The sequence below is a fragment of the Salmo salar genome, chromosome 12 (genome assembly GCF_965601325.2).
Source record: "Salmo salar chromosome 12, fSalSal1, whole genome shotgun sequence".
Classification (NCBI taxonomy): Eukaryota; Metazoa; Chordata; class Actinopteri; order Salmoniformes; family Salmonidae; genus Salmo; species Salmo salar.
The window spans coordinates 8764295-8791953 of NC_138302.1; the positions used below are offsets into that span (position 1 = coordinate 8764295).

Here is a 27659-nt window from a genome sequence, read left to right on the forward strand (position 1 = left end):
TTTGACATATAAAATAATATCACTCTTATCCATAATAATCTCATCATGTAGGTAGCCTACCAGCACTGTAATGTGAGATGTTGGCTACAGTTCCATATCCGAAAATCCAAATATCATTTGATTATCTGTAGTGCTGGAGGAAAGACACCCAGATAAACACAAACACAGTGTCAGAGTTTAAAAAAGGACCATTTAAACACATGGAATCTGATCTACTCTATATTCAAACTGACATACTCCATATTCAACACGTTTTCTAATAAAAACATACACATATATGTTTGAGTATACTTTGTACAATTCATTTTCATACGGTATAAACAGGTAAACACATTCTCAGTCAACAATATAAGACAATGGGAACACTGTGTATGATCTCTGATGAATTTTAAGTCAATGTGAAGTGAAATATCAATTTACACGCTAGAAGTAATTATTCTCTCCTGTGTGGATTCTCACATGACTTTTAAGTGACTGTGATGAGTAATATGTCTTCCCACAGTCTGAGCATTTGTAAGGCTTCTCCCCTGTGTGCAGTCTCATGTGTTCTTTCAGCTTTCCTAACTGGTTAAAACGATTTCCACGCTGGGAGTAGTGGTAAGGCTTCTCCCCGTGTGTATTCACTCATGAGCTTTCAGGTGTCCTACGTGGCTAAAAATCTTTCCACAGTGGGCGCAATGGTATGGCTTGTCCCCTGTGTGTATTCTTCTCATGAGCTTTGAGGGTTCGTAACAAGCTAAAACTCTCTCCACACTGGGAGCAATGGCTTGGCTTCTGTGTATATCCTTTCATGTCTTTTCATGTTAACTAACTGGCTAAAACTCTTTCCACAATGGGAGCAGTAGTAAGGCTTCTCCCCGTGTGTGTCCTCTAATTTCTTTTCAGGCTTACTAACTTGGTAAAACTCTTTCCAATCTGAGAGCAGAGGTGTCGTCTTGATGGTATGGACGTCTTTGGTTCGCCCAAGTTTGGATTTCCTCCTGCCAAAGACAGTTTATTTTAAGAGAGACCAGAATGAAATCTCCACAACGTTGTGAACAGAGTGCCCCATGGTGGTGGTGGGGTTCAGTATGGGTAGGCTAAGCTACGGACAACAAACACAATTTGATTTTATCGTTGGCAATTTGAATGCACAGAGATACTGCGATGAGATTGATGAGATCCTGTTGCCCATTGTCGTGCCATTCATCCGCCGCCATCACCTCATATTTCAGCATGATAATGCACAGCCCCATGTCGCAACGATCTGTACACAATTCCTGGAAGCTGAAAATGTCTCAGTTCTTCCATGGCCTGCATACACACCAGACATGTCACCCATTGAGCATGTTTGGGATGCTCTGCATTGACATGTATGACAGTGTGTTCCAGTATCCGCTAATATCCAGCAACTTCGCACAGCCATTAAAGAGGAATGGGACAACATTCCACAGGCCACAATCAACAGCCTGATGAACTCGAGGCAAATGGTTGTCACATCAGATACTGACTGGTTTTCTGATCGTGCCCCTACCATTTTTTTATGGTGTCGTTGACCAACAGATACATAACTGTATTCACAGTCATGGTAAATGCATAGATTAGGGCCTAATTAATTTACATAGACTTTTCTCCTTATATGAAGTGTCACTCAGTCAAATCTTCAAAATTGTTGCATTTTGTCTTTATATTTTTGTTCAGTAAATATATATATATTTATTTACATACAAAATTATATATTTTATATGGGGGATTAGAAATGATGCAGACAATTACATTGTTCAATTACATTGTTCAATATTAAAGCTGATCTTCCCCCTAAGACAGACATAACCCACTATAATACATGCAGTAGGGAAAACACTGGAAAGTCAAGACACATTCAGAGTCTCTGGGGACTACTGTCCCACCATGTATTGGGCCTGAACCTGTCCTATGTCCCACTGTTCAGAGGCCTTTATCTGTCCAATGTCCTACTGTTCAGCCTATATCTGTCCTATGTCCCATTGTTCAGCCTACATCTGTCCTATGTCTTACCGTTCAGCCTATATGTGTGCACTCTCCTGTGGCTTTTCAGGTGCCCTAACTGGGTAAAACTCTTTCCACATTGAGAGCAGTGGTAAGGCTTCTCCCCTGTGTGTAATCTCTCGTGTGTTTTCAGGTTACATAAGTGGGTAAAACTCTTTCCGCACTGGGAGCAATGGTAACACTTCTCCCCTGTGTGTATTCTCTCCTGTGTTTTCGGGTTACATAAATGGGTAGAAATCTTTCCACACTGGGAGCAGTGGTACAGCTTTTCTCCTGTGTGTGTTCTCTGATGTCGTTTCAGGTCCCCTAACTGGTTACAACCCTTTCCACACTGGGAGCAGTGGTAAGGCTTCTCCCCTGTGTGTAATCTCGCATGCGTTTTCAGATTACATAAATGGGTAAAATTCTTTCCGCACTGGGAGCAGTGGTAAGGCTTCTCCCCTGTGTGTATTCTCTCATGTTTTTTCAGGTAGCTTTTTTGGTTAAAACTCTTTCCACACTGGGAGCAGTGGTAAGGCTTCTCCCCTGTGTGTATCCTCTCATGTTGGTTCAGGTGGCCTTTCTGGTTAAAACTCTTTCCACACTGGGAGCAGTGGTAAGGCTTCTCCCCTGTGTGGATTCTCTCATGTTGTTTCAGGTCCCATAACTGGTTACAACCCTTTCCACAGTGGGAGCACTGGTGTCGTCTTGCTGGTTTGGACGTCTCTGGCTCTGGTTCCTCGGAGTCTGGTTTTTCTCCTGCCAAAGACAGTGTTGATTTAAATAGAGACCTGAACGAAACCTCCACATGATAAAACGGCCTTGCTATGAGGTTTAATCCAAATCAGATCCCTCAATAACCTGAGGCCAGTTTTAACAATCTTGGTGTGATTTTAAAACAAATGTTGTAGAGCTTCCTGGTAATTACTGTTATGTTTACATTACTTTGTTTACAAGTCAGAACACAAAAAACTAAACAGTTCTAGGACAATCAAGACACAGACGTCACTGGATTCCAATCGAGCAGGTGGTTCTAAATATATAATGTATATCATAGCTATATGATACAGAATGTGACCTAAAATAAGTAAAGAACATAACATCTCCCCGTTGTTGAAAGGGTTCGACACGCTATTTAAAAATGGCCCAGTTTGTTATTTAGACGTTGACAAATTTTCAACATTTTGACCATCACTGATGTCATGGCAGTTTGGGTAAAGTAAAAAATACAGTGAGATATTTTGGGTAGACGTTCCTAAAACTGATAGTAACTATATATAGTAAGTTTATATACAGCCATATTATAAAGTCTGAAAAGGCTTGTTCATTCGCATGTGATGAATTCCATATGACATCATATGTTCCTAAAACTGATAGTAACTACACTGAACAAAAATATAAACGCAACATGTAGTGTTGGTTCCATGTTTCATTAGTTGAAATAAAAGAATGCAGAATTTTTCCATGTGAACAAAAAGCTTATTTCTCTCAAATTGTGCACAATTCTTCACATCCCTGTTCGTGAACATTTATCCTTTGCCAAGATAATCCATCCATCTGACAGGTGTGGTATATCAAGAAGCTGATTAAACAGCATTATCATTACACGGATGCACCTTGTGCTGGGGACAATAAAAGGCCGCTAAAATGTGCAGTTTTGTCACACAACAGTGCCACAGATGTCTCAGAGGGAGCGTGCAATTTGCCTGCTGACTGCAGGAATGTCCACTGGAGCTGTTTCCAGGGAATTGAATTACAGTACCAGTCAAAAGTTTGGGCTCACCTACTCATTCAAGGGTTTTTCTTCATTTTTACTATTTCTACATTGTAGAATAATAGTGAAGACATCAAAACTATGAAAAAACACATGGAATCATGTAGTAATCAAAAAAGGGTTACATCAAAATATATATTAGATTCTTCAAAGTAGCCACCCTTTGCCTTGACAGCTTTGCACACTCTTGGCATTCTCTCAATCAGCAGTCTTGAAGGAGATCCCACATATGCTGAGAACTTGTTGGCTGCTTTTCCTTCACTCTACAGTCTAACTCATCCCAAACCATCTCAATTGGGTTGAGGTCGGGGGATTGTGAAGGCCAGGTCATCTGATGCAGCACCCCATCACCCTCCTTTTTGGTCAATTAGCCCTTACACCACCTGGAGGTGTGTTGGGTCATTGTCCTGTTGAAAAACAAATGATAGTCCCACCAAGCACAAACCAGATGGGATGGCGTATCGCTGCAGAATGCTGTGGTAGACATGCTGGTTAAGTGTGCCAAAGCACCCACACACCATCACACCTCCTCCTCCATGCTTCATGGTGGGAACCACACATGCGGAGATCATCCGTTCACCTACTTTGTGTTTGAAACCAAAGACCGCAAATTTGGACTCATCAGACCAAAGGACAGATGTCCACCAGTCTAATGTACCTTGATCGTGTTTCTTGGCCCAAGCAAGTCTCTTCTTATTATTGGTGTCCTTTAGTAGTGATTTCTTTGCAGAAAGTAAACCATGAAGGCCGGATTCACGCAGTCTCCTCTGAACAGTTGATGTTGAGATGTGTCTGTTACTTGAACTCTGTGAAGCATTTATTTGGGCTGGTAACTCTAATGAACTCTGCAGCAGAAGTAACTCTGGGCCTTCCATTCCTGTGGTGGTCCTTAAAGTAATGATGGACTGTTGTTTCTCTTTGCTTATTTGAGCTGTTCTTGACATAATATGGACTTGGTCTTTTACCAAATAGGGCTATCTTCTGTATACCACCCCTACCTTGTCACAACACAACTGATTGGCTCAAACGCATTAACCTGTTAGGGCTAGGGGGCAGCATTGACACGGCTGGATAAAAAACATACCCGATTTAATCTGGTTACCACTCCTACTCAGTAACTAGAATATGCATATACTTATTACATATGGATAGAAAACACCCTAAATTTTCTAAAACTGTTTGAATGGTGTCTGTGAGTATAACAGAACTCAAATGGCAGGTCAAAACCTGAGAGATTCCTTTACAGGAAGTGGCCTGTCTGACCATTTCTGGAACTTCTTTGCCATCTCTATCATTTACTAAGGATCTCTGCTCTAACGTGACACTTCCCACGTCTTCCATAGGCTCTCATAGCCCAGGAAAAAACAGAATGTCGTCATTCCAGCCCCAGGCTGAAACACATTATCGCCTTTCTCAAGTGGCCCATCAAGAGACACTAGCTTATGCGCGTGACCCCGACCGCCCCCGCCTTTGGGATTTTTTCCTCTGTTTGCCGAAAAGGAGATTCCCTGTCGGAATATTATCGCTTTTCTACGAGAAAAATGACGTAAAAATTGATTTTAAACAGCGGTTGACATGCTTCGACGTACGGCAATGGAATACTTTGAATTTTATTGTCAGGAATTGCGCCAAGCGCGCGACACTTCTTTACTATTTCGGATAGTGTCTGGAACGCACGAACAAAACGCCGCTATTCGGATATAACGATGGATTATTTTGGACCAAACCAACATTTGTTTTTGAAGTAGCTGTCCTGGGTGTGCATTCTGACGAAGACAACAAAAGGTAATGACATTTTTATAATAGTAAATATGATTATGGTGAGTGCTAAACTTGCCGGGTGATGCCAGGGGTATGTACTTAGAATATTGCAAAATGTGCTTTCACCAAAAAGCTATTTTAAAATCGGACATATCGAGTGCATAGAGGAGGTCTGTATCTATAATTCTTAAAATAATTGTTATGCTTTTTGTGAACGTTTATCGTGAGTAATTTAGTAAAATGTTAGCGAATTCCCCGGAAGTTTGCGGGGGGTATGCTAGTTCTGAACGTCACATGCTAATGTAAAAAGGTGGTTTTTGATATAAATATGAACTTGATTGAACAAAACATGCATGTATTGTATAACATAATGTCCTAGGGTTGTCATCTGATGAAGATCATCAAAGGTGAGTGCTGCATTTAGCTGTCTTCTGGGTTTTGGTGACATTATATGCTGGCTTGAAAAATGGGTGTCTGATTATTTCTGGCTTGGTACTCTGCTGACATAATCTAATGTTTTGCTTTCGTTGTAAAGCCTTTTTGAAATCGGACAGTGTGGTTAGATTAACGAGAGTCTTATCTTTAAATGGCTGTAAAATAGTCATATGTTTGAGAAATTGAAGTAATAGGATTTTTAAGATTTTGAAAATCGCGCCACAGGCTGCAAGTGGCTGTTACGTAGGTGGGACGAATTCGTCCCGCCGGTCCCATAGAGGTTAAGGAAAGAAATTCCGCAACTTAACTTCTAACAAGGCACACATGTTAATTGAAATGCATTCCAGGTGACTGCCTCATGAAGCTGGTTGAGAGAATGCCAAGACTGTGTAAAGCTGTTTTTAGGGTGGCTACCTTAAGATTTTTAAAGTATATTTTGATTTGTTTAACACTTTTTTGGTTACTACATGATTCCATATGTGTTATTTCATAGTTGATGTCTTCATTATTATTCTACAATGTAGAAAATAGTTTTTAAAAAAAGAAAAAGAGACCCTGGAATGTCAATTCCTGACTGGTACTGTAAATTCCTCTACCATAAGCCGCCTCCAACATCGTTTTAGAGAATTTGGCAGTACGTCCAATCGGCCTCACAACTGCAGACCACATGTAACCACGCCAGCCCAGTACATCCGGCTTCTTCACCTATGAGAACATGAGACCAGCCAACTGGACAGCTGATGAAACTGAGGAGTATGTCGCTCTGTAATAAAGCCCTTTTGTGGCCAGGATCCCCAGTGGGTGGGTCTATGCCCTCCCAGGCCCACCAATGGCTGCGCCCCTGCCCAGTCATGTGAAGTCCATAGATTACGGCCTAGTGAATTTATTTACATTGACCGATTTCCTTATATGAACTGTAAATCGTTGAAATTGTTGCATTAAATATAAATGCAACAATTTCAACGATTTACAGTTCATATAAGGAAATCGGTCAATGTAAATAAATTCACTAGGCCGTAATCTATGGACTTCACATGACTGGGCAGGGGCGCAGCCATTGGGCAGGGGCGCAGCCATATATATATATATATATAAACTGTATATTATAAAACATGAAAATACTTATTTATTCAGATGTCATGAATTCACTATGACATCATATTTGGATATGATTTATGGGTTGACTATGGGTTGACTATAATATTTGAAGAATCTAGGCATTTCCTTTTTTTAAGTTGTGTAGATCAGATGTTAATGAAGCAATACAGACCACATTGAAGTGTCTGGAGTTTAGTTCTAGAGTCTTGTAAAGATAGGGGTGTTGACTGGGACAGGCAATGTAACATCCATAATGTTTTTAGGAGCAGTTTTTGTTAAACATGCACCTTATCCAGATCATCTTGAAACTTTCTCTCCAAAGCTAACGTTCATTAACCTGTTAGGGCTAGGGGGCAGTATTTGCACGGCTGGATAAAAAAAATGTACCCGATTTAATCTGGTTACTAATCCTACCCAGTAACTAGAATATGCATATACTTATTATATATGGATAGAAAACACTCTAAAGTTTCTAAAACTGTTTGAATGGTGTCTGTGAGTATAACAGAACTCATTTGGCAGGCAAAACCCTGCGACATTTTCTGACAGGAAGTGGATACCTGATGTGTTGTATTACCTTTAAACCTATGCCATTGAAAAACACAGGGGCTGAGGAATATTTTGGCACTTCCTATTGCTTCCACTAGATGTCACCAGCCTTTACAAAGTGTTTTGAGTCTTCTGGAGGGAGATCTGACCGAACAAGAGCCATGGAACGATGATGTCCCATTAGACACCTGGCGCGCGAGTTCATGTTGGGTACCCTCGTTCCAATACGTTATAAAAGAGAATGCATTCGTCCACCTTGAATATTATTCATGTTCTGGTTAAAAAAGGCCCTAATGATTTATGCTATACAACATTTGACATGTTTGAACGAACGTAAATATATTTTTTCCCCTCGTTCATGAAGTGAAGTCCGGCGGGCTTAGATCATGTGCTAACAAGACGGAGATTTTTGGACATAAATGATGAGCTTTTTTGAACAAAACTACATTCGTTATGGACCTGTGATACCTGGAAGTGACATCTGATGAAGAGAATCAAAGGTAATGGATTATTTACATAGTATTTTCGATTTTAGATCTCCCCAACATGACGACTAGTCTGTATCGCAACGCGTATTTTTCTGGGCGCAGTGCTCAGATTATTGCAAAGTGTGATTTCCCAGTAAGGTTATTTTTAAATCTGGCAAGTTGATTGCGTTCAAGAGATGTAAATCTATAATTCTTTAAAATGACAATATAATATTTTACCAATGTTTTCTAATTTTAATTATTTAATTTGTGGTGTTGACTTGACTGCCGGTTATTGGAGGGAAACGATTTCCTCAACATCAATGCCATAGTAAAACGCTGTTTTTGGATATAAATATGAACTTGATAGAACTAAAAATGCATGCATTGTCTAACATAATGTCCTAGGAGTGTCATCTGATGGAGATTGTAAAAGGTTAGTGCATCATTTTAGCTGGTTTTATGGTTTTGGTGACCCTGTCTTTGAATTGACAAAACATTACACACAACTCTTGTAAATGTACTGTCCTAACATACTCTAAATTTATGCTTTCGCCGTAAAACCTTTTTGAAATCGTAAAACGTGGTTAGATTAAGGAGATGTTTATCTTTCAAAGGGTGTAAAATAGTTGTATGTTTGAAAAATTTGAATTTTGACATTTATTTGGATTCAAATTTGCCGCTCTTGAAATGCACCTGCTGTTGATGGAGTGCACCACGGGTGGGACGCCTGCGTCCCACCTAGCCCATAGAGGTTAAGGTTTTATATGGTCTATTGGTTTCTCTCTTTTCATTGACAACTCTGCTGGTTGTCCTGGTAACAGATACCAGTGGGCAGATCTATTTTATTTGTTCAAACTAAACTATAGCACTTACTTTGATGAGTCAAATCTGATCCTTTCTTCTCTTCTCCTCCTCTCACAGTTCCACTCAGCCCCGTTGTTTTCCTGCAGTCCACCAGCAGTACAGACAACCTCTTCATACCCAGCAGTAAGGCACTACCGGAAGAGGCATGACACAGGGACTCCGGGAGGGTGGAAGGGCTAGCGTTGTCCTGGTAACCATAAAGAGGGGACACAGACACATATCATTATGGATGCTGATGTCACTGTTGACATGAACTGCTTTACAGAAACCCAGCCCAGACCCTGATAGAGCAAGCTGTATGCTAGACCAGACCAGTGGTAGGCTTGATTACCAACAACGACGAGACGGCCTACAGGGAGGAGGTGAGGGCCCTCGGAGTGTGGTGTCAGGAAAATAACCTCACAATCAATGTCAACAAAACAAAGGAGATGATCGTGGACTTCAGGAAACAGCAGAGGGAGCAGCCCCCTATCTACATCGACGGGACAGTAGTGGAGAGGGTGGAGAGTTTTAAGTTCTTCTGCGTACAAATCACAGACAAACTGAAATGGTCCACCCACACAGACAGCGTTGTGAAGAAGGCGCAGCAGCGCCTCTTCAACCTCAGGAGGCTGAAGAAATTTGCCTTGTCACCAAAAAAACTCTAACTTTTACAGATGCACAATCGAGAGCATCCTGTCGGGCTGTATCACCGCCTGGTATGGCAGTTGCTCCGCCCATAACCAGAAGGCTCTCCAGAGGGTAGTGAGGTCTGCACAACGCATCACCGGGTGCAAACTACCTGCGCTCCAGGACACCTACACCACCCGATGTCACAGGAAGGCCAAAAAAATCATCAAGGACAACAACCACCCGAGCCACTGCCTGTTCACCCCGCTATCATCCAGAAGGCGAGGTCAGTACAGGTGCATCAAAGCGGGGACCGAGAGACTGAAAAACAGCTTCTATCTCAAGGCCATCAGACTGTTAAACAGCCATCACTAACATTGAGTGGCTGCTGCCAACATATTGACTCAACTCCAGCCACTTTAATAATGGAAAAATGTATGTAATGAATTTATCACTAGCCACTTTATAATATATAATGTTTACTTACCCTACATTACTCATCTCATATGTATATACTGTACCATCTACTGCATCTTGCCATCTGATGTAATTAAATGTATCACTAGCCACTTTAAACAATGCCGCTTTATATGTTTTCATAACCTACATTACTCATCTCACATGTATATACTGTACTCTATACCATCTACTGCATTTTGCCTATGCCGTTCGGCCATCACTCATGTATATATTTTTATGTACATATTCGTATTCATTCCTTTACACTTGTGTGTATAAGGTAGTTGTTGTGAAATTGTTAGGTTATATTACTTGTTAGATATTACTGCATGGTCAGAACTAGAAGCACAAGCATTTCGCTACACTCGCATTAACACCTGCTAACCATGTGTATGTGACAAATACATTTGATTTGACCAAGCTGTACCATCTGGTGTTCTGAACTGGAGAGACTCTTCTCTGATTCGTCAGCATCAGGATGTTGTTGAGGCTCCCCAGAGGATCCACAATAGTCATGTCTCTCTCCTGTGTGAATGAGAACATCAAACAGATGGTAAACTTATGATCTTCTATTGCAATCACAGAGTCTTACAAGAGGCATGAATATGTCTAAAATGGCCACTTTCATCATGATTTTGTAAAATATTGTTTGTGATGTAAAATTATATTGCAATAAACGAAACGGGTGCCTTTTGCGTCCCTTTGATATTTTAAGTAGAAATTATGCACCTATATTGAATTTTAAAAGCCTGTTATATTAGATGATGTGCACTTTAATGTAGACCACATGGATAATTCAATAAATATAATTTATAAGTCCCAAAAATATGTACCAATGACGGATTGCACCTTTAACAATTTATACAGTATTTTACAACATATTAAAGTGAAGAACTTCAGTAGAATGCCCCTTTAAAACCTTTAGTTAAAGAAATGCATAGTTTGTGCCCGTTTTTAAGATAGTACTCACTGGTCTTAATCGGATCTTCAGTCTCCTCCTCCTTTTTCACTCCCAAAACGTCTTCCTCCTCCTCTTTAATTGAGATAGCCTCCTCTTCCTCTTTTACTCCAAAGGGTTCTTCCTCTTCTTTCACTACATTCTCTTCTTTCAATGTTATGGCATCTTCCTCCATTTTGATTCTGAAAGCTTCTACCTCCTCCTCTTCCACTCTGACAACTTCTTTCCCATCTTCCTCTTTCACTGTACTATCATCCTCGTCTTCTTTCAATGTGATAGCCTCCTCTTCCTCCTTTTCCATTCTGAAAGCTTCTTCCTCTCCTTTCACCAGAGCTTCTGTCTGTCTAGCTTAATGGCCTCAAGGTCCGGGCGATTAGCCTAGTACATTATCAATTTAACACATTTGCTAATTTAACAAGCAAATTACGTTTAAATGAACTAGTAGATAGGTAAACATAATTATGTTCAAAACACTAAGATTAATATACACAACATTGGTCTAAAGCCCTTCAATATTTTGGGTTTAAATTCACTTGCAAGCTTCTGCGTGGTTGAATCAATAGTCTTTTGTCGCTGTTGAAGAAGCCTCCCGTTCCGCCCACTAGATTATACGTCACGCAAGAAGCATCACCTGTAATACTCACATCGCCATCTGCTGACTGGAGTGGGTAACGTAGAATGGGAAAGTATTTATTACATTGTTTAATCTGGCAAACAATGTCATAAGAAGTAATTTAAAAACAACCAGATGTTGTTTTCTCTTACTTCTTACAGCCAATACTTTACTCCAGGGCTGGCCTGCCCATTAGGCAGGATTAGGTGACAGATTGAAGAGGGTGGCATATCCCGAGCTAAATTGACCAAGGCTCATCACTAACAACACATAATAACACCTGCTAATGCTGCCCAAATACAATGAAAACTTATCCCACCCAGTGGCATATGGACTATTTAGGTGAGGGTTGTTGTTGCCACATGAAGCAGTGCCCACTTTGCAAAAGGCTACATGGACAGATAGGGCTCTACCTGTGTTGAACACATGCCCCTTTTTCCATTCCTGTCTCTGAAGTGGCCTTTTGGGTGGTGGTATAATTTGTATTCATTTTTTGTCATCGTTATTCTGAACCCACTGCCTGCAAGTCGTCGTTAAATTAGCATCAGTGATTTGTATTTTCCCTCAACTTTCTGAAGAGGAAACAGCCAGGAAATGTCCCTGTCTGAGTGCATTTGTCTACCACTATGTGTAGCTGTTAGCGATGATGCTAATGACAACCATCTTCTGGTTGATAGAAAAGCTTTCCCAAAAACCTTGTCAATTAAATGTTAACTACAAAGTAGTCTATGTTCACCTGGCAGAATGATATCATGATTATTTGCGTCAATCCAGTTGTGATTTGTTCAGCAAACTCTGCAGTCACATGTGTGCTACAGAGACACCACTAACCAAGCAAGGCTCTTGCTGGTGCCACTTGAATTAAAGGGTATCTACACTCATCCTCTCCGGATGTTCTCACCATATGTAGTGTGTGATTATGTAACTTCGTAGTGCAGCTGTTTCTTTGTAGTAAAACACGTTTGAAGTAAATAGTAATGTATTTAATATTACATAGTACACTTTAATAATTGTAGTATGTATGTTTAAATGTCTGTACTAAAGTTTTTGAAGAAAATAAAAGGTTTGAAAGAAAATGTAATTTACCTTTAATGAAATAAATCTCTCTCCCTCTCTCTCTCTTCCTCTGTCTCTCCCCTTGGCAGGGAATGTTAAGGGTGAAGAAGTTGTGAATCTAAGGGGGCTCTTGCACACAGGGGAACTATATGTACACAAAATAATTAACAACCTGGACCCCCAGGTGTCTTTGAAAACATATGTTTTACTAACGACCTAAACAGATCATTTTCACCCTTTTAAAAATAGTCCGGGGGATGTCTGTCTTTGAAAGGGTCATTGTAATATGTAAGATGTCCCCTTTACTGATGACCTAAACAGATACATTTTACCCCCCATAAAAGAGTGTCCGAGGGATGTCTCAGTCAACCCCCCCCCCCCCCCCCCAAAAAATCAGCCCCAGAGGCCTCACACCATCCTCTTTGAAAGGTTCATTGTACTCTTTAACTATGCTTCCTTTACTGACGACCTAAACAGATCACTTTACCCTTTAAAAATAGTTGTCAGCTATCCAGATGTAATGGTCAAGAGGTTGGGAACCTATCAGGGGCCCTTGCAGACATGTTGTGTTTAGATACACATATGCTTTCTGTTTATGAACGAATAAATGATTGAGAGGACATATTATATTTTTTAAGGATGTGCCCTTTACTAATGACTTAAACAGATCATTTTACCCCATGAATAACCTTTTACTGCAGGAGACTAAATTAGGGGCCTTCAATGCTGCAGAAATGTTTTGGTACCCTTCCCCAGATCTGTGCCTCAACACAATCCTGTCTCTGAGCTCTACGGACAATTCCTTCAACCTCATGGTTAGGTTTTTGCTCTGACATGCACTGTGAACTGTGGGACCTTATATAGACAGGTGTGTGCCTTTCCAAATCATGTCTAATCAATTGAATTTACCACAGGTGGACTCCAATCAAGTTGTAGAAACATCTCAAGGATGATCAATGGAAAAAGGATGCACCTGAGCTCAATTTTGAGTCTCATAGCAAAGGGTCTGAATACTTATGTAAATAAGGTACTTCTTTTTTTTGTTTTTAATAAATTTGCCAAAAATTCTAAAAAGATTGTTTTCGCTTTGTCATTAAGGAATATTATGTGTAGATTGCTGAGGAAATAGTTTTATTTAATCCATTTTAGAATAAGATGTAACATAACAAAATGTTTAAAAAGTCAAGGGGTCTGAATACTTTCCAAAGGCACTGTAAGTGATTGAGGAGAGAGCATCATTGCTATATTCTAATTAAAATCATTGACACATAAGAGAACACATGACCAGAGCAAGGCGTGGCCCATATAGAATTAAAACAACATTATTCTTAATGAGAAATAGAATCTAATAAACAAATGTTTGCATAATCAAAGACATGAAAACATTGTATTTAGCTAGGCTTTCATATGGCCAGGAAGGTCATTGAGAATAACAGTAGACAATAGTTATTGTTGCTAGTTCAGGGATGAAGATAGTGAAGGTTCATGAATGTTAAAGATGTGTTCACAGTGTGGATGTTGACAGAGGGGGATTAGAACCCCAAAGTAATAGTGGTATAAAAAATCATAAAGGTTATTTAACATTCTGGTTTAGGGGGGTAATAACTTTATGTAAACCACTATTCACACTATGTACAGACATAGAAAACCATCACATCAAGGAGGTGTAACAGTGATGAATGTCTATTCAATGTGCAACAGTAGTCTTCTGTAACAAGTAATACCTGGTAAATATGTTTACATACATCCATGACTGAATGGTTTCATGAACTCCTTTAAAGGTTTTGTAAGTAAGTTGTAACATGTCCTCACTCAGCAGTCTGAATTAACCTAGAGGCACCAAAACATCAATGTTTAGATACGTTTGGAGATGATTTCACAAGTAAGGTGCAAAGAGCTGATTTACCTAACTCTGATCAGACCAAAGGAATTCCCAGAGCTAGCCATCCCTGAGACTGTGTATGATAACGCCAACTCTTACCTCTAATGGTTATTGTAGTTGTTAGCTACAGAGGGAGTTACTGTCAAAGAGCTTTATACAGTGCCTTGCGAAAGTATTCGGCCCCCTTGAACTTTTCGACCTTTTGCCACATTTCAGGCTTCAAACATAAAGATATAAAACTGTAATTTTTTGTGAAGAATCAACAACAAGTGGGACACAATCATGAAGTGGAAGAAATTTATTGGATATTTCAAACTTTTTTAACAAATAAAAAACAGAAAAATTGGGCGTGCAAAATTATTCAGCCCCCTTAAGTTAATACGTTGTAGCGCCACCTTTTGCTGCGATTACAGCTGTAAGTCGCTTGGGGTATGTCTCTATCAGTTTTGCTCATCGAGAGACTGACATTTTTGCCCATTCCTCCTTGCAAAACAGCTCGAGCTCAGTGAGGTTGGATGGAGAGCGTTTGTGAACAGCAGTTTTCAGTTCTTTCCACAGATTCTCGATTGGATTCAGGTCTGGACTTTGACTTGGCCATTCTAACACCTGGATATGTTTATTTGTGAACCATTCCATTGTAGATTTTGCTTAATATTTTGGATCATTGTCTTGTTGGAAGACAAATCTCCATCCCAGTCTCAGGTCTTTTGCAGACTCCATCAGGTTTTCTTCCAGAATGGTCCTGTATTTGGCTCCATCCATCTTCCCATCAATTTTAACCATCTTCCCTGCCCCTGCTGAAGAAAAGCAGGCCCAAACCATGATGCTGCCACCACCATGTTTGACAGTGGGGATGGTGTATTCAGGGTGATGAGCTGTGTTGCTTTTATGCCAAATATAACGTTTTGCATTGTTGCCAAAAAGTTCGATTTTGGTTTCATCTGACCAGAGCACCTTCTTCCACATGTTTGGTGTGTCTCCCAGGTGGCTAGTGGCAAACTTTAAACGACACTTTTTATGGATATCTTTAAGAAATGGCTTTCTTCTTGCCACTCTTCCATAAAGGCCAGATTTGTGCAGTATACGACTGATTGTTGTCCTATGGACAGAGTCTCCCACCTCAGCTGTAGATCTCTGCAGTTCATCCAGAGTGATCATGGGCCTCTTGGCTGCATCTCTGATCAGTCTTCTCCTTGTATGAGCTGAAAGTTTAGAGGGACGGCCGGGTCTTTGTAGATTTGTAGTGGTCTGATACTCCTTCCATTTCAATATTATCGCTTGCACAGTGCTCCTTGGGATGTTTAAAGCTTGGGAAATCTTTTTGTATCCAAATCCGGCTTTAAACTTCTCCACAACAGTATCTCGGACCTGCCTGGTGTGTTCCTTGTTCTTCATGATGCTCTCTGCGCTTTAAACGGACCTCTGAGACTATCACAGAGCAGGTGCATTTATACGGAGACTTGATTACACACAGGTGGATTCTATTTATCATCATTAGTCATTTAGGTCAACATTGGATCATTCAGAGATCCTCACTGAACTTCTGGAGAGAGTTTGCTGCACTGAAAGTAAAGGGGCTGAATAATTTTGCACGCCCAATTTTTCAGTTTTTTATTTGTTAAAAAAGTTTGAAATATCCAATAAATTTCATTCCATTTCATAATTGTGTCCCACTTGTTGTTGATTCTTCACAAAAAATTACAGTTTTATATCTTTATGTTTGAAGCCTGAAATGTGGCAAAAGGTCGAAAAGTTCAAGGGGGCCGAATACTTTCGCAAGGCACTGTAAATGCAAAGAGAGCAATGAATGGAACTACGTGACAACGAAGAGGGTCAGCCTACTTCCTGATGGAGAATGCAGGGATGTGTACTGAACCTGTACCCATAATAAAACAAAGTGCATTATGGTCAAATGCATCTAATGGCTTTAATGAAGTGGCAGCTGCATTCATATAGATGATGTCGCTATAGTCTAGGACCAGTAAGAACATCGATTGAATGATCTGCTTTGTACTATTAAGCAAAAGGCCTGACCTATTTCTATAGAAGAAGACCCTTTTAATACTCAGCATCTTAATTAACTAACTCATCAATATGTTGTTTAAAAGACAGCTTAATGTCTATACAGAAACCCAGCCTAAAACCCCGACTCAGCATCTTAATTAACTAACTCATCAATATGTTTTTAAAGACAGCTTAACGTCTATACAGAAACCCAGCCTAAAACCCCAACTCAGCATCTTAATTAACTAACTCATCAATATGTTTTTAAAGACAGCTTAACGTCTATACAGAAACCCAGCCTAAAACCCCAACTCAGCATCTTAATTAACTAACTCATCAATATGTTTTTAAAGACAGCTTAATGTCTATACAGAAACCCAGCCTAAAACCCCAACTCAGCATCTTAATTAACTAACTCATCAATATGTTTTTAAAAGACAGCTCAACGTCAGATACACCATACAAGGTACATTCACTTTAATCATTGGAATCATTTTTGTTCACTCTAGAAAACAACTTAGTTTTACACAGATTCAATAATAATTTAAGGTCAGTAAAGGTTTTCTGTAAAATAATGACAGCATACTGTAGTTCAGATAGAGCCTGATCAGCAGGGCGGGCAATATAGTACACAACTGTATCGTCTACATACAGATGCAGGTAACAGTTTATTATGACAAAACAATATTGTTAATGTATACAATATAGTTGTTTATTAGACATTCTAACATATAACCCAATGCCTAGGTACTAAAGATTTTATATGCATGATTTAAACAACATTTTTGTAGCAACAATACTGTCACGACATCCGCCGAAGTCGGTCCCTCTCCTTGTTCGGGCGGTGTTCGGTGGTCGACGTCACCGACCTTCTAGCCATCGCTGATCCCTTTTTCATTTTCCATTGGTTTTGTCTTGTTTTACATCACACCTGGTTCCAATCTCAACAATTACATGTTGTGTATTTAACCCTCTGTTTCCCCTCATGTCCTTGTGATTGTTTGTTTGTATGTGATGTGCAAGTTATGTTCTGGTGCGCGACGGATTTTGTACCCACTTTTATTATTTTGTATATTTTGGTTTTCGGAGTTTTGGGAGCACTTATTAAACGACTCCGTTTATACCAAGTTCGTTCTCCTGCCACCAGCACGCAACCATTACAAATACAAAACAATACATGCAAATCCCCACAAGGATGAAGAAATATAGAAATTGTAGAACGAGCAATGCCAGAGTATGGAATATAAATATATACAGTTTGTTTACAATATATATGATGGTGTGTAAAGACAGGGCAGGGTACTGGGCGGAGGCCGGCTAGTGGTGACTATTTAACAGTTTGATGACCTGGAGATAGACCACACATTAACCACACAATAAGTATTGTGGTGGCAGCATCATGTTATGGGAATGCTTGTCACTGGCAGAGATTGGGGAGTTTGTCAGGATCAAAATAAATATGAAAGGAGCAAAGCCCAGGTAAAAAGTTTGAGGAAAACCCACCTCAGTCTTCTGAAAACCTGTTTCCATCACATCTGTCTTTAGTTTTTTTTATACGGTATGACTTTACTCAAATAAAAACTTTGGATGGAAACGTGGTTAATCAATCTTTATACAGACAAATTATTTTCCCCTCAGGAAGCTCCGGTAAACAGTGGTAAACTGCTGCCACAACCAGGCCTGGAGGGCTGGGATAGGGTTTGTTTTTTCTGCAATCACACAATTATTTTCTGCAAAAGACACACCAGAATGGCTTTCCAAGACTTGTTGAGTGTTCCTAAGTGGTCTGATCTCAGTCCTGACTTAAATGTACTGAAAAAACCATCTGGTTTAAATATCGCTGTCCACCAATGAGCAGTTTTGACAAAAAATATGGATTTATTTTGCACAAAGTCGGTAGAATCTTAATGAAACTGTAATGGCTTCCACCAAGTATTAACTTGGATGGGGGACGGACTTATCCAATTATGATATAAAACCCCCAAAATTGGTGAACATGTTCTATAAAATCTAATTTAATCCCTGTTTAGTTTTAATTTTAAGGCAGCAAAATGTGAAAAAAAAGTTAAAGGGGGTGTAGATGTTCTATAGTCACTGTTCAGCTTTAACTATGGAGTTGACTGTGCCTTTAAAACAGCTTGGAAAATTCCAGAAAATGATGTCATGGCTTTAGAAGCTTCGGAGAGGCTAATTGACATCATTTGAGTCAATTGGAGGTCTACCTGTGGATGTATTTCAATGCCTACCTTCAAACTCAGTGCCTCTTTGCTTGACATCATGGGAAAATCAAAAGAAATCAGCCAAGACCTCAGAAAAAAAATTGTAGACCTGCACAAGTCTGGTTCATCCTTGGGAGCAATTTCCAAACGCCTGAAGGTACCACGTTTATCTGTACAAACAATAGTACACAAGTACAAACACCATGGGACCACACAGCCGTCATATCGCTCAGGAAGGAGACGCATTCTGTCTCCTAGAGATGAACATACTTTGGTGCGAAAATTGCAAATCAATCCCAGAAAAACAGCAAAGGACCTTGTGAAGATGTCCCATATTGACATTACCTGAAAGGCCGCTCAGCAAGGAAGAAGCCACTGCTCCAAAACCACCATAAAAAAGCCAGACTACGGTTTGCAACTGCACATGGGGACAAAGATTGTACTTTTTGGAGAAATGTCCTCTGGTCTGATGAAACAAAAATAGAACTGTTTGGCCATAATGGCCGTCATTATGTTTGGAGAAAAAAGGGGGAGGCTTGCAAGCCAAAGAACACCATCCCAACCATGAAGCACAGGGGTGGCACCATCATGTTGTGGGGGTGCTTTGCTGCGGGAGGGACTGGTGCACTTCACAAAATAGATGGCATCATGAGGGAGTAACATTATGTGGATATATTGAAGCAACATCTCAAGACATCAGTCAGGAAGTTAAAGCTTGGTCGCAAATGGGTCTTCCAAATGGACGATGACCCCAAGGATACTTCCAAGGTTGTGGCAAAATGGCTTAAGGACAACAAAGTCAAGGTACTGGAGTGGCCATCACAAAGCCCTAACCTCAATCCTATAGAAAATTTGTGAGCAGCACTGAAAGTGTGTGTGAGCAAGGAGGCCTACAAACCTAACTCAGTTACACCAGCTCTGTCAGGAGGAATGGGCCAAAATTCACCCAACTTATGATGCTGCCAACCCCGTGCTTCACGGTTGGGATGCTGTTCTTTGGGGGAGGCTTGCGAGGCCTCCCCCTTTTTCCTCCAAACTTAACAATGGTCATTATGGCCAAACAGTTACATTTTTGTTTCATCAGACCAGAGGACATTTCTCCAAAAAGTAATCTGTCTGTAAACAATTGTTGGAAAAATTACTTGTGTCATGCACAAGGTAGATGTCCTAACCCACTTGCCAAAACTATAGTTTGTTAACAAGAAATTTGTGGAGTGGTTGAAAAACGAGTTAATGACTCCAACCTAAGTTTATGTTAACTTCTGACTTCAACTGTAGGTAGCCTACCAGCACTGTATCTGTGAGCTGTTGGCTACAGTGCACGTGCCAAGAGCATATTTGCTATATAACGCAACAGTTTTTAAAACCATAAGTAGAGTTGAAAATGCAAACCCATTTAACTTGTATTTTTCATTCGGTACATGGGAATTTAACAGTAAAAGTGTATTTGTGCACTACATCATAACGCAAAGCCTTTTATCCGCAATAAGCCTATTTGATGGAAATATTTCTGGTGGGAAAATGCATATATAGTTTTATGCAGATTTTAAAATATTCACATGAAAATCTGTGGCAAATTGCATGGAAACTTAGCTACTAAGGTGGATATTGATCCAACACCTGCTGCTTATTCAAACCAGCCCACTGGGCACAGACGTCAGTTCAACATCTAGTTTCTATTTACATTTCTTTGATTTGTCAACTAAAGTGAATTCAATATGAAATAAACACAAAATGTCACCTGTCATTGGATTTAGGTTGCCAGTTGGGTGAAAAATAAAAATACCTGATTTTGATGGCTTTTTACAAATCCAATCAGCTTTCTACATTGATCTAACATCATCATGTGGAAACAACGTTTATTCAACCAGGGGGAGGTTTGTAAATGCCCCCAGGAAAGTGGACCGAGGAACTCTTCATTGAGACAATGATAAACAGCAATACGTGGGAGAGTTGTGGTGGATATTATAATATAAGGATCTGCTTGAGTCCAAGTGAAACCAAGATTCTTTATTTATTTTATTTAATCCGTGGGTGAGTCAGTGAACATTTTCATTTCATTAAATCATCAGTGGGAAAACAATGTAAATGTGAACAATGGAGCAAATGCATTACATCCAAATATCACTTGATTATCTGTAGTGCTGGAGGAATGACACAAGCAGATAAACACACACATAGTCAAGAGTTTAAAAAAAGGAGCATTGGACACATGGAATCTGATCTACTCTATATTCAAACTGACACTCCATATTCAATTCATATTTTCTAACAAAGATATACAAATATATTTTAGAGTATACTTTGTAGAATTCAATTTCATATGGTATAAACAGGTAAACACATTATCGGTCAACAATATAAGACAACGGGAGCACTGTGTATGTTCTCTGATGAATTTAAAGTCAATGTGATGTGAAATATCAGTTTACACACTAGAAGTTATTTTTCTCTCCTATGTGGATTCTCACATGCCTTTTAAGTGACATTTGTAAGGCTTCTCCCTGTGTGTATTTGCTCATGAGCTTTCAGCTTTCCTAACTGCATAAAACTTTTTCCACACTGAGCTTCTCCCCCGTGTGTATTTCGCTCATGATATTTCATGTTTCCTAACTGGTTAAAACTCTTTCCACAATGGGTGCAATGGTATGGCTTCTCCCCTGTGTGAATTCGCTCATGAGATTGTAGATTTCCTAACAAGCTAAAACTCTTTCCACACTGGGCGCAATGGAAAGGCTTCTCCCCTGTGTGTATTCTCTCATGTCTTTTCAGGTTTCCTAAATGATTAAAACTCGTTCCACACAGGGCGCAATGGAAAGGCTTCGCTTCGGTGTGTGTCCTCTCATGTCTTTTCAGGCTTCCTAACTTGGTAAACTTAGTTCCACACTGGGAGCAGTGGTAAGGCTTATCCCCTGTGTGTATTTGCTCATGAGATTTCATGTTATCTAACTTGTTAAAACTCTTTCCACACTGGTCGCAATGGTATGGTTTCTCTCCTGTGTGTATTCGCTCATGAGCAATTAGGCTTCCTAACCGGTTAAAACGCTTTCCACAATGTGAGCAGTGGTAAGGCTTCTCCCCTGTGTGTATTCGGCCATGAGCTTTCAGGCTTCCTAACTGGCTAAAACTCTTTCCACAATGGGAGCAATGGTAAGGCTTCTCCCCGGTGTGTATTCGCTCATGAGCTTTCAGGCTTCCTAACTTACTAAAACTCTTTCCACACTGAGAACAGAGGTGTCGTCTTGCTGGTTTGGACATCTCTGGTTCCTCCGAGTTTGGTTTTTCTCCTGCCGAAGACACTGTTTATTTAAAGAGAGACCTGAATGAAACCTTCACATGATAAAACCGCCTTGCTATGAGGTTTAATCCAAATCAGATCCCTCAATAACCTGAGGCCAGTTTTGAAACATTTCATAATTTAAAACAATCTTTGTTTGATTTTAAATCAAATGATGTTGTGGAGCTTCCTGGTAATATGTTAACATTAATTATTCATTCTGTTTTAGAAGTCAGAACACAAAACACTAGACATTTCTATCACACTCAAGACACAGACATCGCTGGATTCCTATCAAGCAGGTGGTTCTAAATATATAACCTTCATAGCTGTATGATACAGAATGTGACCAACTCACTTCCTTAAACCTAAAATAAGTAAAAGAAGTAATTTTGTGTTGAAGTCAAACACTTGTTTTTTACATTGGAGACAGACACAAAGCACCTCAGTAACTTTTTGAATAACCACTAATGTCATGATATTTTGGGCAAAGTAAAAATATTGAAATATTTGGGGCAGATTTAACCCCTTTTTCTCCCCAATTTTCGTCAATTGGTAGTTACAGTCTTGTCTCATCGCTGCAATTCCCGTACGGAGTCGGGAGAGGCGAACGTCAAGAGCCAACCCAGAAGCCAGCCGCACCAACGTGTCGGAGGAAACACTGTACATCTGGCAACTGTGTCAGCATGCATGCGTCCAGCCCGCCACAGGAGTCACTAGAGCGCGATGGGACAAGGACATCCCGACCGGCCACCTCCCCCAACTCAGATGACGCTGGGACAATTGTGCGTCGCCTCATGGCTCTCCCAGGCGTGGCCGGCTGCGACACAGCTGGGTATCGAACCAGAATCGGTAGTAACGCAGCTTAGAACACTGCACCACTCGGGAGGCTGCATTTATATTTCTGTTCAGTCAAACATTTTAGAACACCTACTCATTCAAGGGTTTTTCTTTATTTTTGCTATTTTCCACATTGTAGAATAATAGATGAAGACATCAAAACCATGAAATAACACGTATAGAATCATGTAGAAACCAAAAAAGTGTGAAATAAATCAAAATACATTTTATATTTGAGATTCTTCAAAGTAGCCACCCTTTGCCTTGATGACAGCTTTGCACGCTCTTGGCATTCTGTCAACCAGCTTCACCTGAAATGCTTTTTTCAACAGTCTTGAAGGAGTTCCAACATATGTTGAGCACTTATTGGTTGCTTTCTTTCACTCTGTGGTCCAACTCATCCCAAACCATCTCAATTGGGTTGAGGTCGGGTGATTGTGGAGGCCAGGTCATCTGATGCAGCATTCAATCACTCTCCTTGGTCAAATAGCCCTTACACAGGCCTGGAGGTGTGTTTTGGGTCATTGTCCTGTTTAAAAACAAATGATAGTCCCACTAAGCCCAAACCAGATGGGATGGCGTATCACTGCAGAATGCTGTGGTAGCCAACCTGGTTAAGTGTGCCTTGAATTTTAAATAAATCACTGACAGTGTCACCAGCAAAGCACCATCGCACCTCCTCCTCCATGCTTCACGTGGGAACCACACATGCGGAGATCCTCTAATTCACCTACTCTGCGTCTCACAAAGTCACGGCGGTTGGAACCAAAAATGTCAAATTTGGATTCATCAGACCAAAGGACAGATTTCCACCGGTCTAATGTTCATAGCTCGTGTTTCTTGGCCCAAGCAAGTCTCTTGTTATTACTATTGGTGTCCTTTAGGAAGTGGTTTCTTTGCATCAATTCCAACATGAAGGCCTGATTCACACAGTCTCCTCTGAACAGTTGATGTTGAGGTGTGTCTGTGAAGCATTTATTTGGGCTGCATTTCTGAGGCTGGTAACTCTAATGAACTTATCCTCTGCAGCAGAGGTAACTCTGGGTCTTCCTTTCCTGTGGCGGTCCTCATGAGAGCCAGTTTCATCATAGCGCTTGATGGTTTTTGCGACTGCACTTGAAGAAACTTTAAAAGTTCTTGACATTTTCCGGATTGACTGACCTTCGTGTCTTAAAGTTATGATGGACTGTCGTTTCTCTTTGCTTATTTGAGCTGTTCTTGCCATAATATGGACTTGGTATTTTACAACATAGGGCTATCTTCTGTATACCACCCCTACCTTGTAACAACACAACTGATTGGCTCAAACGCATAAGGAAGGAAATAAATTCCACAAATTAACTTTTAACAGGGCACATACGTTAATTGAAATGCATTCCAAGTGACTTCCCCATGAAGCTGGTTGAGAGAATGCCAAGAGTGTGCAAGGCAAAGGGTGGCTACTTTGAATAATTTGTTTAACACTTTTTTGGCTACTATATGATTCCATATGTGATATTTCATAGTTTTGATGTCTTCACCATTATTCTACAATGTAGAAAATAGTAAAATAAAGAAAAACCCTTGAATGAGTAGTTGTGTCCTAACTTTTGACTGGTACTGTATATGGTTGATTCCGTGGGAAAGTCAACCTGAGCATGTGTAACGGAGGTAAGAACGTGCCGTAAGATCACTCCACAGCTAGCTTGAAACGTCACAGATGGAGCTATCCAACTGGTACCTTCTGTATAGCTCAATCGGTTTATTGTCAAGGAAAGCGGTCACGCATGTTGAGAAGCAGAGGATCACTAGTTTGAGTCCAGTATGGGGACAGTGGAGGAAACTAAACTGTTAGCAGCACACTGGCATCAGTTACACATGAAATTAATCAAGTTAGTAATTTCCAAATGAAACCATGTTCTGTAAGGTCTATATGTTGGAGTTCAGGCTTTATTTGACCTGTTAAAGTAGGAAATTAAATGAATTTTGTCCATTACAGAGACGGAGGCCAAGTCTCACAATAAATGCTTTTCATTCAATCATATTGCATAGCTTTTAGAAAAGGCTTACGGATCTTGTTTTAAATATATATATTTGACATTTTTAACAAGATGTTAATGAAGCAATACAGACCACATTGAAGTGTCTGGAATTTAGTTTGCCTGTTCTAGAGTCTTGTGAAGATAGGGGGGGTTGACAGGCAGTATTTAGACTGTCCACTTTGAAGTGCTTAGACAGAATGACTATATAAGGAATGGAACATATAGGACCAGGCCCTGCTACCATTATAACCTATGCAGCTGTCAGGTGTGGGCGTTAACAAGTAAGAACTGAGATGGAAAGATAATGGTAAAGAAAGGTCAAGAGGAGTTATTTTCATAGGGGATTCCATACGTTAAGTAGAGACAGTATACTATAAAGGCAGGGCTCCGGGATTAGAGAATTTAGCTGTTCCATGGAATTGCTTCGCTTTGTTATGATTGTGATAAAGTCTAATTGAATCTACAAGTTCCGGTATCTGTGCAATTAATTGACTCAATGTTTTTCCACAACACCAATAAACTTCAAACATCCTTAAATCATGTCACGGAGGGAGAGAGAGGAAGGCAGGACGTGTAAATACTGTCAGAACATGTTATTGTTAGACATCAGGGATCCTATGGAAAGGAGGGGTGGGACACAGACTGGTACGATTCAACAGGACAGCTCTGAGTTAGGGAGGATTAAGGAATTCGGGCTGAGGTCAGATGAAGTGAGAAAGAACAGTCATCATTACAGTTCTGCCTAGCAACAGAGCGGTATTGTCTGACCAGGAGGAGACTCCGCCTAGGAAGAGTTAAATACCAGTGCTGGTGTGAATATGTTTCTTGTCTCGTGCAGCTGTATGACCCAATGGGTGAATAAACTTGATTTAACCTTTACTAATCGTCCCTGAGTTTTTTTACTCTGTTTACTTAGAACCTAACACAACTAACATAACTGTCTACTGTGGTGGAAATATACCAGTCTATCTTCATGTCAACTAACAGAACTCTGCTGGTTGTCCTGGGAACAGATACCAGTGGGCAGATCTATTGTATTTGTTCAAACTAAACTACAGCACTCACTTTGATGAGTCAAATCTGATCCTTTCTTCTCTTCTCCTCCTCTTACAGTTCCACTCAGCCCTGTTGTTTTCCTGCAGTCCACCAGCAGCACAGACAACCTCTTCATACCCAGCAGTAAAGTGCTACCGGGAGAGGCACGACACGGGGACTCCGGGAGAGAGGAAGGGCTAGCGTTGTCCTGGTAACCATAAAGAGGGGACACAGACATAACATTATGAATGCTGATGTCACTGTTGTCATAAAGTGCTTTACAGAAACCCAGCCCAGACCCCGATAGAGCAAGCTGTATGCTAGACCAGACCAAGCTGTACCATCTGGTGTTCTGATCTGGAGAGACTCTTCTCTGTCTCGTCAGCATCAGGATGTTGTTGAGGCTCCCCAGAGGATCCACAATAGTCATGTCTCTCTCCTGTGTGAACGAGAACAGCAAACAGATGGTAAACTTAGACCGTCTATTACAATCATAGGCATTCATATTTAAAAATGCCTCTAAAATGAAAATGTAAAAGGGTCGTTCCACGAAATGGGTGCCTTTTACGTCCCTTTGATATTTTAAGTAGAAATGATGCACCAATATTGAATTTTAAAAGCCTGTTGACGCAGGTAGCCTAGTGGTTAGAGCATTGGAGTAGTAACCGAAAGGTTGCAAGATCGAATCCCCGAGCTGACAAGGTAAAAATCTGTTGTTTTGCCCCTCAACAAGGCAGTTAACCCACTGTTCCTAGGCCGTCATTGAAAATAAGAATTTGTTCTTAACTGACTTGCCTGGTAAAATAAAGGTAAAATAAAATAAAAGATGAGGGAACTTTAATGTAGACCACATGTAGAATTCAATACATCTCATTTAAAAGTCCCAAAAATATATGTACCAATGGCAGATGGCCCCTTTAACAATTCCTACAGTACTGAACAACATATTCAAGTGTAGAACTTCAGTAGAATGCCCCTTAAAACAACACATTAGTTCAACAACTGCATAGTTTGTGTCCCTGTTTTTAAGACAGTACTCACGGGTGGTAATCGGATCTTCTGTCTCCTCCTCTTTCACTCTCAAAACGTCTTCCTCCTTCACCTTTACTGAGATAGAATCTTTTAGAGAGGAAGAGGATGCTTTCTCTTCTTTTACTTTAACAGGCCCCTCTTCTTCTTCCACGAAAATGTTCATTCCCAGACCTTCTTTCTCCATACAGCAGATCTCCTCTCTCTTCACCGTTATTGAGATAGCATCCTCTTCCTCTCTGAAAGATTCTTTCTCTTCTTTCACCATAACAGCCTCCTCTTCCTCCTTCACTATAACAACCTCTTCTCCCTCATTTTTCATTCTGAAAGTTTCTTTCTCTCCTTTCACTATAACACCCAGCTCTTCTTCTTCCAAGACAATGTTCAGCGCCAGAGCTTCTTTCTCCATACATCAGACCTCTTCTTTACCAGGGTAGGAGTAGTTTAGTGAGCTCATGGTCAGGAATATTAGCTAGCTAGTTAGCATTAGTGACTAGCCCAGTGCTAACCTCAGTATATTTAACACGTTTGCAAAATGAACAAGCAAATTAGGTTAAAGTTAACCAGTTGATACGTCAACAGAAAAGTGTTTAAAACACTGAGATTAGCTAATGTACACAAACATGGTCTAAAGCATCAATCTTTCAGTTTTATGTTGGCTAGCAAGCTACCGACGTGGTTGAAAGAGTAGCCGTGTTGTTGTTCCTGAAGAAGCGTCCC

The 27659-nt window shown here is 40.3% G+C and overlaps 1 protein-coding gene across 1 annotated transcript; it reads right to left on the reverse strand.

The window, feature by feature from the left end:
* Nucleotides 1–27659, reverse strand: LOC106590736 (uncharacterized). Its single transcript, XM_082958402.1, has 8 exons — nt 26952–27659; nt 26252–26349; nt 25941–26118; nt 21218–22024; nt 10976–11311; nt 10433–10530; nt 8947–9124; nt 1–2745 (listed from the first exon to the last, which is right to left on the reverse strand). The coding sequence occupies exons 1-8, from the start codon at nt 27346–27348 to the stop codon at nt 2006–2008; spliced, it is 2832 nt and encodes a 943-aa protein (XP_082814528.1). The 5' UTR covers nt 27349–27659; the 3' UTR covers nt 1–2005.

Coding starts and splice junctions, on each gene's coding strand:
- LOC106590736 (XM_082958402.1), bottom strand. CDS start 27,348: ATGGAGAAAGAAGCTCTGGCGCTGAACATTGTCTTGGAAGAAGAAGAG. Junction 26,350..26,951: donor AGAAGATCCGATTACCACCC/GTGAGTACTGTC, acceptor TCGTTCACACAG/GAGAGAGACATGACTATTGT. Junction 26,119..26,251: donor CCAGATCAGAACACCAGATG/GTACAGCTTGGT, acceptor TATGGTTACCAG/GACAACGCTAGCCCTTCCTC.